The sequence below is a fragment of the Thunnus thynnus genome, chromosome 3, assembly GCF_963924715.1.
Source record: "Thunnus thynnus chromosome 3, fThuThy2.1, whole genome shotgun sequence".
Classification (NCBI taxonomy): domain Eukaryota; kingdom Metazoa; phylum Chordata; class Actinopteri; order Scombriformes; family Scombridae; genus Thunnus; species Thunnus thynnus.
In genome coordinates this window covers 37,069,481-37,087,342 of record NC_089519.1, presented here as the reverse complement: position 1 = coordinate 37,087,342, position 17,862 = coordinate 37,069,481, and the positions used below count along the sequence as shown (strand labels likewise).

The window sequence follows — 17,862 nt, the reverse complement described above, 5'->3', positions numbered from 1 at the left end:
TTCTTCTTCTGGAGATTAAGTTGAGGATTCAGGCTTTGGTTGGTTGTGGAGACTTGAGTTGAGTACTGAACAAAGTTTAGTCTGACTACGCTCAAATGTTCATCAGCGTCTACTTCAAAATAAAATACTGTACATGTTTACTTCAAAATTAAATCACTATACGTGGAAATATGAGACCTAATGTCAAATTAACTTGTTGCAATAAAAGGTTAAATACGGATATATTTGGTTGAAAAACAAATAAAAGGGACATCTTGAGAATGTTCTTGAGTTCTTGGAGGCCAGCTCAAAGAGGAATCTCTTATAGGCTGTTTTTATAAGTTAGGATAAAACGGGAGGAGTTTGGATGAGTTCTAAAGGGGTTCGCGCCGAATTATTGATGAATATTCAATTTCTTTGTTCTAGGGGCTTTAGGTGTGGCTGGTGCTTTGCAGCCTGCGTCTCCTGAAGTAAAGGAATTTTGTAGAAGTCAAATTCTGAGTTTTTACATGCAAAAATCACACTACAGAGTCACTGTGGCCTAATATGTCACATTAGCTGTACATACATTCTTTTCATAATGTCCGAGCATTTTGTGATATTTTCTGATTGATAACGGTTAAACAGTTTACATATGTTTCATAATAAGTCAGTTCTTCTTAAAACAAACATTAACCTTCATATTAACACTTCATGATGTCTAAGCATACAACCTTCACTGATTCAACTTTCTCAAATTCTAATTTAACTATTAAAATATGTTTTGAAAGTTAAAAGTATGAAAGTTAAACACTTGGGGGCGATTTTTACACATACATGGTTATCAAACATTCATTAACTCTTCACAAAAGGGAATTTAACTCTTGTCAGTAGAGGGCAGTATTGTTACCTGTTAGTATAAAAGGATAATAAAATCTAAGTCTTATATCTCTTTAGTAGATAGTCATACACCTATGAAAGTTATACCATTCTTCTTGTATTTACATGACAAATAACATGATATAAGTTGCATAATGATTATACATTTAATTTACATGAAATTCAGGTTTGCCTCAGATTTGCAGGGAGGCTTCACACATCCTCAGGAATGTGGGTTCGTTCTATGGCTTTGGTGATAAGAGTCTGTTCTCCATCTATAAGGTGGGAGTTGTTTTCCTCTGGTCCAAGTGGCCTTAGGGTCAGTTCATGCTTTTAGTTCGTGTCATAATTCAATTTATCGAAATAGTTTCTCTCTGAGTCTGTTGAGCATCTCTGGTCAACCCTCACTTAGGGTTACAAAGGTCAGTTCTGCAGGCCGGGGGTCTGCTCTTACAAACTTAGGAATCCAAGGGGTCTGTCTCTTATTTTTCGTAAGAATCAAAGATTAGTTAACACAATTAAAGAACAAGCGGTTGTCCTCCTACATCCCCCACTCAGCAGAGGGGCTCGTCCAGAGGTCTTCGGCCGTCGAGATGAGGACAATCGTCAGCAGACAAGAACAGGTTATATAACAACACTTATGATCAGAGTTGATGTCTTGATAAGACTATAAGTAAATCAAATAAAAGGAAAACTAGTAGAAATAAGCCAAATACTAGATTCAAAACTTGAAGGGTTACTTTGGGTTTATTCTAGGTTGCCTTACTAGTCTTATATAAATTCTAAAATAATATAGGCTTTATTAAAGTCACACAAAGCAATAACAACTGTTCTATTCCATCAATCATAATCATAATCTGAGTCATCATCAGGGTCAAATCTGTAGTCAAATTTTCTTCAATGCTAACAACTGATACACTTAAGTACATATGTGGTTGCCTTTTCATTTTCACAAATCCTACTGTGGTCAGTTCACGCAGTTGTCAGCTGGTTAGGGTACGTGGTCATGCCATTGTCATGCTTTCCAATCATTAATCTTAAATCTTCCAAAGAATTCATCTGCTCTGAGATTATAGACTTGGCTGGATTCACCATGTCTGATTTTGTATAATTTAGGTCAAAAAGAGTGATTTGTTTCCTTGTATCAAAATCTGAAAATTGTATAGGTGGATTCATTTCAGAGAACCCACTAATAGGTGTGTGATTTTCAATTTCTTTCTGAGTTACTGTGTAAAATATATATATGATTCTATTATCTCTAAAGTCATATAAATAATATAATAATAAAAGAATTCTCCACAAGACTGGTCCAGGTATCATCGGATAATTTGTAATTCATTTGTAATTCAAAAACCAAAAAACAGTAAATCTGTTATTTGTTTCAAAACAAAAAACAAAAAAACTGTTTTGATGTCAGAATCAAATAACGAAAAACCAATCAAACCCGGCCCGTTGTTGGTTTTTGCTGATTCGTTATCGTTGTTCCTTTTCGGATTGAATATCCAGCAGGTCTGTGGACATTCAGCCAATTCGTTTTTGCGTTTGAAACCAAAAACGGAAGTCACGTGGTTTTTTCCTTTTTCCATTTTAAACCAAAAACAAAAAACAAAATCACGTGATCTATTCCTTTTTTTTCCCCAACAAAAATCCAGAAAACCAAATTCAAAAGACCGTGCAAGTTTGGTTTAGAAATCAAGTATTTTTGTCAGTTTTGTACGATAGCGGAAGCGACTACATTAGCCTACCCATGATCCTCAGCGACCGTTGCTAACACGTGAAATAAACAGTTCAGTTATAATAGCTAATAAGTTCATGCTAGCTGGCTAATGGCTAATGCTAGTGCTAACAGCTAAAGTCTGTTAAAACAAAGATTGAAAATCATAACTGTGATTATTATTTTCATCCCTATCTCACAGTAAATACAAACAAACCTTGACTTGGCCTGAAATGATCTTCTAGACTTCTGATGAGTTTATAGCACTGTTAAGCAGCTATCATTACAGCTAACGTTGTTTGTTTATTTTTGGGCAGCAGGGGACAGTTGGTTTGATTTGACCTCACACGGGGCACCATAAATGTAGGAGTATTAATACTTTATAAATGTGTCTGGTCTCCTTAGTTGAGTTAACACAATTAAAGAACAAGCGGTTGTATACCTACATTTGCAACTTTGAAATAAACCACTGGACCAGTTTTTTTTTTATGTATAATTAATGTTTCTGATATATTTATTGATTTTCTCATTTCTTTCTGTAATTGTGCATTTCGTATAGACAGGGCTGTAGCTACGATTTTAGAAATACTGAGTCCAAATTCTCAATATTTTAAAGAAAAGTTGTACAATTGTGAGAAAAAAGTTGTAAAAGTTCAAGAATAAAGAAATATTTACAAAAAAAAAAGTTTTAATATTTTGAGAAATAATCATAATAGTACAGGTTGCTTCAAGCGTAAAATGTTGTGTCTTATGCTTGGATCAGGTTGATTAGGTTTGCTTGAAATTTGGGGGAAGTGACCTTTCAATAAATCTTTATTTCTTGTATCTCTGTTTATTTGTTGTTGTGATCTTTTTCCTCATTCAGTAGTTTCCAGGTATGTTTGTGTCCAGTCATGTTCCTGCAGCAGCTGTTGTTTCCTCTCATTCATTCATGTCAAAGTGTTAAACAGACTGAAACAGGCACTGAGCCCTGTGGCATTATGGGTAGACCAGCAGTGAGTCCAGTCCGTCAGCAGGGGTAGCTGTTGTTCACACCAACACACACACACACACACACACACACACACACACAGTCTGCATCCTGTCAGACTGTAATAACTTGATATTTGGAGGCCTGATGGTGTCGGAGCATTTAAACAGACAGTCACAGCAGCTCGTGTGGCAGCATGAATGAACACACAACAACAGCCAATTACATAAAGAATATGATTATTTACACATGAAGAAGTAATCACATTAATTTACTAATTACTCAATAGCAAACATAATTAGTTACTTTACAGCTGCTTGTTCCATCTTCTGCATTTAAAGGATGTGTCTGATGATTTTCTGTATCTCATGTTTGGATCCAAACCAACAATGAACTGATCTACTAACAATAAGAATTTATACACTTTGAGTTATTAGCTGATATTTTACCTGAAACCCTTTATTGTGTTTACAGACTGTTTACATCTCTTCAATTAAAAATCACCAAAATATGTTATTTATCAAAAGGTGCCAAAACTTTTGTATACAGCTGTATATACCTATATACTACAGGATCCTTTCTGCTTAAGTATTTGCACATTCACTTATACAGTTTCAGGTATTGTAATATATATTGTATGTAGATTATTTTAATAAATAATTTAACTAATTTAATTTTATTTCAGTCTCATTTATTTCATTAAATTAGGACTTCATCTATTTTCTTGCTGTAACTTGAATTTACCCCCCAATGAACAATAAAGTTTTATCTAATAAAAGGTTTCTGTTACTGCAATAAAAGTTTCTTAAACAGGGAAGATCATTACAGTCATCAAGATTTACTAAAACAGGTTGAGGATTCAAACCATCCAACTCCTGCTAACAAACACTTTTTAATTCTTTAAATGTTCCAAACCTCAGATTGACAGCAGAGCTGCTGACATGACGTTAGCTCTGTGGCTAACAGGGTTCACACTACAACTCCCAAACTCCCAAAGGACAGTGCTGGCAGTGTGAAGCATCACTCAGTACAGAGATGATAGATTCTACATTTATCCCTGTCAGGACTGTGGTGGTTCACCACAAAACAGTCTCAACTAATCGGCTTTACAGCAAAGGAACAAATAAGGTAGAACATGAAGCAAAATATAGAAATCGTATCTGAATGAGATAAAATAAAATCATCCTTTGGTTGTTGTCGACTGTCTTTCACCTCTTTTTGTGAAGTAAACTGGAAACTGTTAGTAGAAGTTAAAAAATGTGTTTTTGAAATAACTGTTGATTTAACATCAATGTTGACCAGACGACATTTGTTGAACTCAGTTCAAGATAAAGAGAAAAAAGAGTTAATAATTACATCAAAACTGGCTGCACAGTTCAGTGTTTGTATTTTATTCTCTTGTGGCAAAAGTAAATCTAAAATCAGGGTTTATTTGTTTTTTGATCACGTTGTGAAAAACCTCAAACTTTCAACACACATAATTAAGCTGAGCAACAACTTTTCACGTGTCGTACTCCTCCCACCTGTCAGGTACAGTATCCGCTTTGCTCCATGATATTTCACAATAATCCTGTAAATCAGAAGGAGGAAACAAACTCACAATCAGAGCTGCAGTAAGAGGAACAACAACACCGGAAAGATAAGACAGCTGCAACGTCACTCTGCAGAACTGAAACTTTAAGTTTGACAGAGCGACAGCAGAGCTGCAGTCGAGTCTCTCCACTTCTGTCCAAATAAAAATTAAACTGAGTTCATCAAGTCTTTCTCAACAACACAGCAGAGTCTCTGCCAAACACTGGTGAGTACAACTGATCATATTTAATGTTTCAACAACCAGCTTTAACACAGCAGACAGGAAGTTCCACTCTTTTCATTTCATACTGACACTTGTGAAATTAGTGACAATATAACTAAAGATGTTTTTACACAGATTCAGTGAAACAACTTTAATTGTTTTTTAAACAGTCTCTCTGTGTCAGTTCTCAGGACTTTTGTAACTTGTAAGTGAATCTCTGTGGTTTGGAGTTCAGCTTCACTCCAACCTTCCTGGTCTTATTACTATTTACTGATCACTTCCTACAGACACACTGCATTCTATTTCCTGTAGCTATTTCACATTAAAAGCTTTCTACCAACAAGCAGCAGCTTTTATTGTGAAGCAGCTGCAGGTAATAAAAGGTGTTTGTCACCAAGTTAGCAGAGTTTTGTTAGCAGTGCTATTCTTCAATAACAGTTGGTCTACACAACAAGATCTGGACATATTCTGTGTTATGTTGTCAGTGGTTCATTTTAAAGATTGTATGGAAGAATAGTACAAGCAGAAACTGCCACAATGAGCTGTTAGATAAAGAGCTGCAGATGACAGTCTCTTACTGTGTTTGTGTAAACCAGCTCACATAAAACACGTCATCAAAGTAAACAACAACTTTAAACTCACCATGCAGCCTTGTGGATAACTGTTTGAGCTGCCAGCACGACTTCAATGATCACGATTGCTCACGACTCCGTTCACATGTTCCCATCCCGATCAATAACAGGGAAAATATAATTCAATATTACTTTACTTAACACATGTTATACTTAATACAACAGTAATGATCCTTAATTAGTTTTTAAAAAATAATTGAAATTTAATTTTAATTAAATTGTGTCTTTTGTTTTTCACACTCAGTGTGTAGATATGTCTGCTGCCAGCTGTCTGCGATCTGAAGATCAGTTTCTGTGCTCCATCTGTCTGGATGTGTTCACTGATCCAGTCACCACATCATGTGGACACAACTTCTGCAAAAACTGCATCACTGAACACTGGAACAGTAATGACCAGTACTCGTGTCCGATGTGTAAAGAGGTTTTCTACACAAGACCTAAGTTGAAGGTGAATACTTTCATCTCTGAGATGGTTTCTCAGTTCAGACAGGAAGCTCAACAGAAAGCCAGCAGCAGCAGCTCAGAGCAACAAGCTGCCAAACCAGAAGAAGTTCCCTGTGACGTCTGTACTGGAACCAAACTGAAGGCCCTGAAGTCCTGTCTGGTGTGTCTGACCTCCTACTGTGAGACTCACCTGGAGCCTCATCTGACAGCTTCACGTCTTAAAAGACATCAGCTGATGGACCCTGTGGAGAACCTGGAAGACAGGATGTGTATGAAGCACAATAAACCTCTGGAGCTGTTCTGTAAGACCGACCAGACATGTGTCTGCATGCTCTGCCCTGTTTTAGACCACAAGACACATGAGTTTGTTCCTCTGAAAGAAGAATATGAAGGAAAGAAGGCAGAGCTGGGGAAGACAGAGGCTGAAATTCAGCAGATGATCCAGAAGAGACGACTGAAGATTCAAGAGATCAAACATTCAGTTGACCTCAGTAAGGAAGATGCAGACAGAGAGAAAGCAGAAGGTGTTCAGGTCTTCACCGCTCTGAAGGAGTCTGTTGAGAGAAGCCTGAATGAGCTCATTGAGACGATTGAAGAGAAGCAAAGAACGACAGAGAAACAGGCTGAAGACTTCATCAAAGAGCTGGAACAGGAAATCTCTGAGCTGAAGAAGAGAAGCTCTGAAGTGAAGCAGCTCTCAAACTCTGAAGACCACCTCCACTTCCTCCAAAACATCCCGTCCCTGAAAGCTCCTCCACCCACCAAAGACTGGACAGAGGTCAGCGTCCGTCCACCATCATATGAGGGGACTGTGGTGAGAGCTGTGACTCAGCTGGAGGAGACGCTCAGTAAAGAGATGATGAAGCTGCTCGGTGAGGCTGAGCTGAAGAGGGTCCAGCAGTATGCAGTGGATGTGACTCTTGATCCTGATACAGCAAATCCTCATCTCATCCTGTCTGATGATGAGAAACATGTAAACTGTGTTGATGTGAAGAAGAATCTTCCAGACAACCCAGAGAGATTTTCTCTTTGTCCTGGTGTTTTAGGAAAGCAGAGTTTCTCTTCAGGCAGATTTTACTTTGAGGTTCAGGTTAAAGGGAAGACTAAATGGACTTTAGGAGTGGCCAGAGAGTCCATCAACAGGAAGGGACAAATCACAGTGAGACCTCAGAATGGTTACTGGTGTATATGGTTGAGAAATGGAAATGAGTACAGTGCTTGTAATAACCCTCCAGTCCGTCTCTCTCTGAAGTCTCAGCTTCAGAAGGTGGGGGTGTTTGTGGATTATGAGGAGGGTCTGGTCTCCTTTTATGATGTAGATGCTGCAGCCCTTATCTACTCCTTTACTGGCTGCTCCTTCACTGAGAAACTCTACCCATACTTCAGTCCCTGTCCTTATGATGGTGGTAAAAACTCTGCCCCTCTGATCATCTGTCCTGTCAATCAAACTAAGTAGAGTAATCACCTGTTTTATGTCATAAATGTGTCTTTGTTTTTGAAGAGAGTAAATAAACAAACACATTCTTGTTTATTATGAGAAAAAACACAAACTAGGATTTCTATCTAAAATTAAATCTCTATTTAAACATCTGATCAAATCCACAGAACTTTAGTTTCATTTCTAGTCAAAAACACAAAGTTTCCAAAAAAACAAAACTTTCAGTTTGAAGTGAAACCAAAGAAAAAAAAGTGTGAATATTTCACAGTGTCATAAAGCTTCATTGTAGAGTTCAGCTGAGACCATGACTCCACAGAATATGTTGGAACCTCAGAAACTCAGTAGTCTAACTCAGACTGCTGAAGCTGAATATAAGCTTCACATCAACTTTTAAATGACTGTGTGGACACACTGTGGATTTTGGCCTCCATCACTTCCATTGAAAGCACATTTGAAGGATCTTTTAATATCGAGTATGAACAGGAGGAATGATTACAGCGAGGAAAACCTCTTTCACTGTTCATATGGACACATGTCTGCTGGTTTAAGACACACTTGAAAAACTGTGAACCCGTCCTTTAATGTCTGTATGTTTTTGAAAAAGGTTAATTAAATACATACTGATACTGTACATGTGTTTCTGTGAAACTGTTGTCCATCTACTCAGTAAATTAAACACGTAAACAATGGTGAGATATGTGTTGATATTCTTTGTGTAAGAGTATTATGACTTTATTAATGAATTACCTTGTTATTGGGGGGACCACATCTTTTTTGGTTAGGATTTGTTAGTGCCAGGAGAGAGCACTAACCTTTGTTTACTTTAATTTAATCAATGAAGTTGAAGTCTCACAATCGTAAGTTCTTGTCCCTAACAGTGATCTCTGATTACTGCGGCTCAAAGAAACAACCAAACACTTTTAGGATAAATGAAGACATTTATTAATAGCTAAAGGTCTTGAGGATACATGATAAAGCATAAGATAATATACAGAAAATAACATATAAAAACAAAATAAAATTAAATAAATAAATAAGGTATATGAATAATAAAAATAATAAAGAAAATTATTCAGCAAGAGTGGCTTGAGGTGCGTGACTCGAGGCTTAACGTGTTGCATCGGGGAATGCTAAGGGGAAAACTAACTCAACTTCTCCAAATAAATTCTTTTAATTTTAACGTTATTCCACATCAACCCTTGATCACAAAACCATGTTACGCCTCACTGCTGAGGTGTGTCGTCGTGGTAGAGGCGTCATCTTGGCAGGTCCAGCGTTGTTTGACGCAGCGGTGTTGCAGTGAAAGAGCCTGGATTAGCTGTGGGCTGTGGCTCTTCTTCTTTTTCTTCTTCTAAATAAAATACTGTACATGTTTACTTCAAAATTAAATCAGTATACGCGGAAATACGAGACCTAATGTCAAATTAACTTGTTGCAATAAAAGGTTAAATACGGATATATTTGGTTGAAAAACAAATAAAAGAGACATCTTGAGAATTTTCTTGAGTTCTTGGAGGCCAGCTCAAAGAGGAATCTCTTATAGGCTGTTTTTATAAGTTAGGATAAAACGGGAGGAGTTTGGATGAGTTCTAAAGGGGTTTGCGCCGAATTATTGATGAATATTCAATTTCTTTGTTCTAGGGGCTTTAGGTGTGGCTGGTGCTTTGCAGCCTGCGTCTCCTGAAGTAAAGGAATTTTGTAGAAGTCAAATTCTGAGTTTTTACATGCAAAAATCACACTACAGAGTCACTGTGGCCTAATATGTCACATTAGCTGTACATACATTCTTTTCATAATGTCCGAGCATTTTGTGATATTTTCTGATTGATAACGGTTAAACAGTTTACATATGTTTCATAATAAGTCAGTTCTTCTTAAAACAAACATTAACCTTCATATTAACACTTCATGATGTCTAAGCATACAACCTTCACTGATTCAACTTTCTCAAACTATTTACACATCTCAAACCATCTACTGAAATAAAGTTTAATACTATAGTAAAAGGAACTAAAGTTAGGCAACACTTCTGTGATTAGATTACTTTCAGAAACATATTTAAATATAAGTTGAACATAACTCTTACTTCATAATATGAAAGCATCCAATGTGACTATTGTTTAACAATAAAAGAAAACTTTGAACTCAAATTCTTCAAAAATTATATCTTTACATTCAATTACTTCAAAAACTTAATTCTTTCAACACAACTGCCTCTCTAATTTAACTATTAAAATATGATTGTTTTGAAAGTTAAAAGTATGAAAGTTAAACACTTGGGGTGATTTTTACACATACATGGTTATCAAACATTCATTAACTCTTCACAAAAGGGAATTTAACTCTTGTCAGTAGAGGGCAGTATTGTTACCTGTTAGTATAAAAGGATAATAAAATCTAAGTCTTATATCTCTTTAGTAGATAGTCATACACCTATGAAAGTTATACCATTCTTCTTGTATTTACATGACAAATAACATGATATGAGTTGCATAATGATTATACATTTAATTTACATGAATTTCAGGTTTGCCTCAGATTTGCAGGGAGGTTTCACAAAGTCCTCAGGAATGTGGGTTCGTTTTATGGCTTTGGTGATAAGAGTGTGTTCTCCATCTATAAGGTGGGAGTTGTTTTCCTCCGGTCCAAGTGGCCTAAGGGTCAGTTCATGCTTTTAGTTCGTGTCATAATTCAATTTATCGAAATAGTTTCTCTCTGAGTCTGTTGAGCATCTCTGCTCAACCCTCACTTAGGGTTACAAAGGTCAGTTCTGCAGGCCGGGGGTCTGCTCTTACAAACTTAGGAATCCAAGGAGTCTGTCTCTTATTTTTCATAAGAATCAAAGATTAGTTAACACAATTAAAGAACAAGCGGTTGTCCTCCTACATCCCCCACTCAGCAGAGGGGCTCGTCCAGAGGTCTTCGGCCGTCGAGATGAGGACAATCGTCAGCAGACAAGAACAGGTTATATAACAACACTTATGATCAGAGTTGATGTCTTGATAAGACTATAAGTAAATCAAATAAAAGGAAAACTAGTAGAAATAAGCCAAATACTAGATTCAAAACTTGAAGGGTTACTTTGGGTTTATTCTAGGTTGCCTTACTAGTCTTATATAAATTCTAAAATAATATAGGCTTTATTAAAGTCACACAAAGCAATAACAACTGTTCTATTCCATCAATCATAATCATAATCTGAGTCATCATCAGGGTCAAATCTGTAGTCAAATTTTCTTCAATGCTAACAACTGATACACTTAAGTACATATGTGGTTGCCTTTTCATTTTCACAAATCCTACTGTGGTCAGTTCACGCAGTTGTCAGCTGGTTAGGGTACGTGGTCATGCCATTGTCATGCTTTCCAATCATTAATCTTAAATCTTCCAAAGAATTCCTCTGCTCTGAGATTATAGACTTGGCTGGATTCACCATGTCTGATTTTGTATAATTTAGGTCAAAAAGAGTGATTTGTTTCCTTGTATCAAAATCAGAAAATTGTATAGGTGGATTCATTTCAGAGAACCCACTAATAGGTGTGTGATTTTCAAATTCTTTCTGAGTTACTGTGTAAAATATATATATGATTTTATTATCTCTAAAGTCATATAAATAATATAATAATAAAAGAATTCTCTACAAGACTGGTCCAGGTATCATCGGATAATTCGTAATTCATTTGTAATTCAAAAACCCAAAAAACGGTAAATCTGTTATTTGTTTCAAAACAAAAAACAAAAAAACTGTTTTTGGTGTCAGAATCAAATAACGAAAAACCAATCAAACCCGGCCCGTTGTTGGTTTTTTCTGATTCGTTATCGTTGTTCCTTTTTGGATTGAATATCCAGCAGGTCTGCGGACATTCAGCCAATTCGTTTTTGCGTTTTAAACCAAAAACTGAAGTCATATGGTTTTTTCCTTTTTTCATTTTAAACCAAAAACGAAAAACAAAATCACGTGATCTATTCCTTTTTAGTTTCCCAACAAAAATCCAGAAAACCAAATTCAAAAGACCGCGCAAGTTTGGTTTAGAAATCAAGTATTTTTGTCAGTTTTGTACGATAGCGGAAGCGACTACATTAGCCTACCCATGATCCTCAGCGACCGTTGCTAACACGTGAAATAACCAGTTCAGTTATAGTAGCTAATAAGTTCATGCTAGCAGGCTAACGGCTAATGCTAGTGCTAATGGCTAAAGTCTGTTAAAACAAAGATTGAAAATCATAACTGTGATTATTATTTTCATCCCTATCTCACAGTAAATACAAACAAACCTTGACTTGGCCTGAAATGATCTTCTAGACTTCTGATGAGTTTCTAGCACTGTTAAGCAGCTATCATTACAGCTAACGTTATTTGTTTATTTTTGGGCAGCAGGGGACAGTTGGTTTGATTTGACCTCACACGGGGCACCATAAATGTAGGAGTATTAATACTTTATAAATGGGTCTGGTCTCCTTAGTTGAGTTAACACAATTAAAGAACAAGCGGTTGTATACCTACATTTGCAACTTTGAAATAAACCACTGGACCAATTTTTTTATGTATAATTAATGTTTCTGATATATTTATTGATTTTCTCATTTCTTTCTGTAATTGTGCATTTCGTATAGACAGGGCTGTAGCTACGATTTTAGAAATACTGAGTCCAAATTCTCAATATTTTAAAGAAAAGTTGTACAATTTTGAGAAAAAAGTTGTAAAAGTTTTAATATTTTGAGAAATAATCATAATAGTATAGGTTGCTACAAGAGTAAAATGTTGTGTCTTATGCTTGGATCAGGTTGATTAGGTTTGCTTGAAATTTGGGGGAAGTGACCTTTAAATAAATCTTTATTTCTTGTATCTCTGTTTATTTGTTGTTGTGGTCTTTTTCCTCATTCAGTAGTTTCCAGGTATGTTTGTGTCCAGTCATGTTCCTGCAGCAGCTGTTGTTTCCTCTCATTCATTCATGTCAAAGTGTTAAACAGACTGAAACAGGCACTGAGTCCTGTGGCATTATGGGTAGACCAGCAGTGAGTCCAGTCCGTCAGCAGGGGTAGCTGTTGTTCCAGCGTCCACAAAACACACACACACACACACACACACACACACAGTCTGCATCCTGTCAGACTGTGATAACTTGATATTTGGAGGCCTGATGGTGTCGGAGCATTTAAACAGACAGTCACAGCAGCTCGTGTGGCAGCATGAATGAACACACAACAACAGCCAATTACATAAAGAATATGATTATTTACACATGAAGAAGTAATCACATTAATTTACTAATTACTCAATAGCAAACATAATTAGTTACTTTACAGCTGCTTGTTCCATCTTCTGCATTTAAAGGATGTGTCTGATGATTTTCTGCATCTCATGTTTGGATCCAAACCAGGTAGAACATAAAGGAAAATATAGAAATCGTATCTGCATGAAATAAAATAAAATGATCCTTTATTTGGTGTCGACTGTCTTTCACCTCATTTTGTGAAGTAAACTGGAAACTGTTTGTAGAAGTTAAAAAATGTGTTTTTGAAATAACTGTTGATTTAACATCAACGTTGACCAGACGACATTTGTTGAACTCAGTTCAAGATAAAGAGAAAAAGAAGTTAACATGAAAACTGGCTGCACAGTTCAGTGTTTGTATTTTAGTCTCTTGTGACAAAAGTAAATCTAAAATCAGGGTTTATTTGATTTTTGATCACGTTGTGAAAAACCTCAAACTTTCAACACACATAATTAAGCTGAGCAACATCTTTTCACATGTCTTACTCCTCCCACCTGTCAGGTACAGTCTCACCTTTGCTCCATGATATTTCACAATAATCCTGTAAATCAGAAGGAGGAAACAAATCCCAATCGCAGCTGCAGTAAGAGGAGGAGCAACACTGGAAAGAGAAGAGAGCTGCAACGTCACTCTGCAGAACTGAAACTGAAAGGTTGTCAGAGCGACAGCAGAGCTGCAGTCGAGTCTCTCCACTTCTGTCCAAATAAAAATTAAACCGAGTTCATCAAGTCTTTCTCAACAACACAGCAGAGTCTCTGCCAAACACTGGTGAGTACAACTGATCATATTTAATGTTTCAACAACCAGCTTTAACACAGCAGACAGGAAGTTCCACTCTTTTCATTTCATACTGACACTTGTGAAATTAGTGACAATATAACTAAAGATGTTTTTACACAGATTCAGTGAAACAACTTTAATTGTTTTTTAAACAGTCTCTCTGTGTCAGTTCTCAGGACTTTTGTAACTTGTAACTGAATCTCTGTGGTTTGGAGTTCAGCTTCACTCCAACCTTCCTGGTCTTATTACTATTTACTGATCACTTCCTACAGACACACTGCATTCTATTTCCTGTAGCTGTTTCACATTAAAAGCTTTCTACCAACAAGCAGCAGCTTTTATTGTGAAGCAGCTGCAGGTAATAAAAGGTGTTTGTCACCAAGTTAGCAGAGCTTTGTTAGCAGTGCTATTCTTCAATAACAGTTGGTCTACACAACAAGATATGGACATATTCTGTGTTATGTTGTCAGTGGTTCATTTTAAAGATTGTATGGAAGAATAGTACAAGCAGAAACAGCCACAATGAGCTGTTAGATAAAGAGCTGCAGATGACAGTCTCTTACTGTGTTTGTGTAAACCAGCTCACATAAAACACGTCATCAAAGTAAACAAGAACTTTAAACTCACCATGCAGCCTTGTGGATAACTGTTTGAGCTGCCAGCACGACTTCAATGATCACGGTTGCTCACGACTCCGTTCACGTGTTCCCATCCCGATCAATAACAGGAAAATATAATTCAATATTACTTTACCTAATATCACATGTTATACTTAATACAACAGTAATTATCCATATTTCTTTTTGAACAAATCATTGAAATTTAATTTTAATTCAATTGTGTCTTTTGTTTTTCACACTCAGTGTGTAGATATGTCTGCTGCCAGCTGTCTGCGATCTAAAGATCAGTTTCTGTGCTCCATCTGTCTGGATGTGTTCACTGATCCAGTCACCACATCATGTGGACACAACTTCTGCAAAAACTGCATCACTGAACACTGGAACAGTAATGACCAGTACCTGTGTCCCATCTGTAAAGAGGTTTTCAACACAAGACCTAAGTTGAAGGTGAATACTTTATTCTCTGAGATGGTTTCTCGGTTCAGACAGGAAGCTCAACAGGAAGCCAGCAGCAGCAGCTCAGAGCAACAAGCTGCCAAACCAGGAGAAGTTCCCTGTGACGTCTGTACTGGAACCAAACTGAAGGCCCTGAAGTCCTGTCTGGTGTGTCTGACCTCCTACTGTGAGACTCACCTGGAGCCTCATCTGACAGCTTCACGTCTGAAAAGACATCAGCTGATGGACCCTGTGGAGAACCTGGAAGACAGGATGTGTATGAAGCACGATAAACCTCTGGAGCTGTTCTGTAAGACCGACCAGACATGTGTCTGCATGCTCTGCTCTGTTTTAGACCACAAGACACATGATGTTGTTCCTCTGAAAGAAGAATATGAAGGAAAGAAGGCAGAGCTGGGGAAGACAGAGGCTGAAATTCAGCAGATGATCCAGAAGAGACGACTGAAGATTCAAGAGATCAAACACTCAGTTGACCTCAGTAAGGAAGATGCAGACAGAGAGAAAGCAGAAGGTGTTCAGGTCTTCACCGCTCTGAAGGAGTCTGTTGAGAGAAGCCTGAATGAGCTCATTGAGACGACTGAAGAGAAGCAAAGAACGACAGAGAAACAGGCTGAAGACCTCATCAAAGAGCTGGAACGGGAAATCTCTGAGCTGAAGAAGAGAAGCTCTGAGGTGGAGGAGCTCTCACGCTCTGAAGACCACCTCCACCTCCTCCAAAACTTCCCGTCCCTGAAAGCTGCTCCACCCACCAAAGACTGGACAGAGGTCAGCGTCCGTCCACCATCATATGAGGGGACTGTGGTGAGAGCTGTGACTCAGCTGGAGGAGACGTTCAGTAAACAGATGAAGAAGCTGCTCGGTGAGGTCGAGCTGAAGAGGGTCCAGCAGTATGCAGTGGATGTGACTCTTGATCCTGATACAGCACATCCTAATCTCATTCTGTCTGATGATGGAAAACAAGTAAACTGTGGTAATGTGAAGAAGAATCTCCCAGACAACCCAGAGAGATTTTCTGATTGTCCCTGTGTTTTAGGAAAGGAGAGTTTCTCTTCAGGCAGATTTTACTTTGAGGTTCAGGTTAAAGAGAAGACTAAATGGACTTTAGGAGTGGCCAGAGAGTCGATCAACAGGAAGGGAAAAATCACAGTGAGACCTCAGAATGGTTACTGGACTATATGTTTGAGAAATGGAAATGAGTACAGTGCTGATAATGACCCTCCAGTCGTTCTCTCTCTGCAGTCTCAGCTTCAGAAGGTGGGGGTGTTTGTGGATTATGAGGAGGGTCTGGTCTCCTTTTATGACGTAGATGCTGCAGCTCTTATCTACTCCTTTCCTGGCTGCTCCTTCACTGAGAAACTCTACACATACTTCTGTCCTGGTCCTAATGAAGGTGGTAAAAACTCCGCCCCTCTGATCATCTGTCCTGTCAATCAAACTGAGTAGAGTAATCACCTGTTTTATGTCATAAATGTGTCTTTGTTTTTGAAGAGAGTAAATAAACAAACACATTCTTGTTTATTATGAGAAAAAACACAAACTAGGATTTCTATCTAAAATTAAATCTCTATTTAAACATCTGATCAAATCCACAGAACTTTAGTTTCATTTCTAGTCAAAAACACAAAGTTTCCAAAAAAACAAAACTTTCAGTTTGAAGTGAAACCATAGAAAACAAAGTGTGAATATTTCACAGTGTCATAAAGCTTCATTGTAGAGTTCAGCTGAGACCATGACTCCACAGAATATGTGGAAACTCAGAAACTCAGTAGTCTAACTCAGACTGCTGAAGCCTCATATAAGCTTCACATCAACTTTTAAATGACTGTGTGGACACACTGTGGATTTTGGCCTCCATCACTTCCATTGAAAACACATTTGAAGGATCTTTTAATATCCAGTATGAACAGGAGGAATGATTACAGCGAGGAAAACCTCTTTCACTGTTCATATGGACACCTGACTGTTGGTTTAAGACACACTTGAAAAATTGTGAACCCGTCCTTTAATGTCTGTATGTTCTTGAAAAAGGTTAATTAAATACATACTGATACTGTACATGTATTTCTGTGAAACTGTTGTCCATCTACTCAGTAAATTAAACACGTAAACAATGGTGAGATATGTGTTGATATTCTTTGTGTAGGAGTATTATGACTTTATTAATGAATTACCTTGTTATTGGGGGGACCACATTTTTTTTGGTTAGGATTTGTTAGTGCCAGGAGAGAGCACTAACCTTTGTTCACTTAAATTTAATCAATGACGTTGAAGTCTCACAATGGTAAGTTCTTGTCCCTAACAGTGATCTCTGTTTACTGCAGCTCAAAGAAACAACCAAACACTTTTAGGATAAATGAAGACATTTATTAATAGCTAAAGGTCTTGAGGATACATGATAAAGCATAAGATAATATACAGAAAATAACATATAAAAATAAAATAAAATAAAATAAATAAATAAGGTATATGAATAATAAAAATAATAAAGAAAATTATTCAGCAAGAGTGGCTTGAGGTGCGTGACTCGAGGCTTAACGTGTTGCATCGGGGAATGCTAAGGGGAAAACTAACTCAACTTCTCTAAATAAATTCTTTTAATTTTAACGTTATTCCACATCAACCCTTGATCACAACGCCATGTTACGCCTCACTGCTGAGGTGTGTCGTCGTGGTAGAGGCGTCATCTTGGCAGGTCCAGCGTTGTTTGACGCAGCGGTGTTGCAGTGAAAGAGCCTGGATGAGCTGTGGGCTGTGGCTCTTCTTCTTCTTCTTCTTCTTCTTCTTCTTCTTCTTCTAAATAAAATACTGTACATGTTTACTTCAAAATTAAATCACTATACGTGGAAATACGAGACCTAATGTCAAATTAACTTGTTGCAATAAAAGGTTAAACACGGATA

The 17,862-nt window shown here is 37.3% G+C and overlaps 1 protein-coding gene across 1 annotated transcript; it reads left to right on the top strand.

The window, feature by feature from the left end:
* Positions 1-6,149: 6,149 nt before the first annotated feature.
* LOC137180499 (uncharacterized) lies at positions 6,150-17,079 on the top strand. Its single transcript, XM_067585888.1, has 2 exons — positions 6,150-7,847; positions 14,671-17,079. The coding sequence occupies exons 1-2, from the start codon at positions 6,202-6,204 to the stop codon at positions 16,403-16,405; spliced, it is 3,381 nt and encodes a 1,126-aa protein (XP_067441989.1). The 5' UTR covers positions 6,150-6,201; the 3' UTR covers positions 16,406-17,079.
* The last annotated feature ends 783 nt before the right edge of the window (positions 17,080-17,862 follow it).

What these genes read in the sequence shown, in the direction of transcription:
- LOC137180499 (XM_067585888.1), top strand. Translation starts at nt 6,202, where the DNA reads ATGTCTGCTGCCAGCTGTCTGCGATCTGAAGATCAGTTTCTGTGCTCC. An exon ending in CCTGTCAATCAAACTAAGTA is followed by an intron (nt 7,848 to 14,670) that starts GAGTAATCACCT and finishes TTAATACAACAG; the next exon opens with TAATTATCCATATTTCTTTT.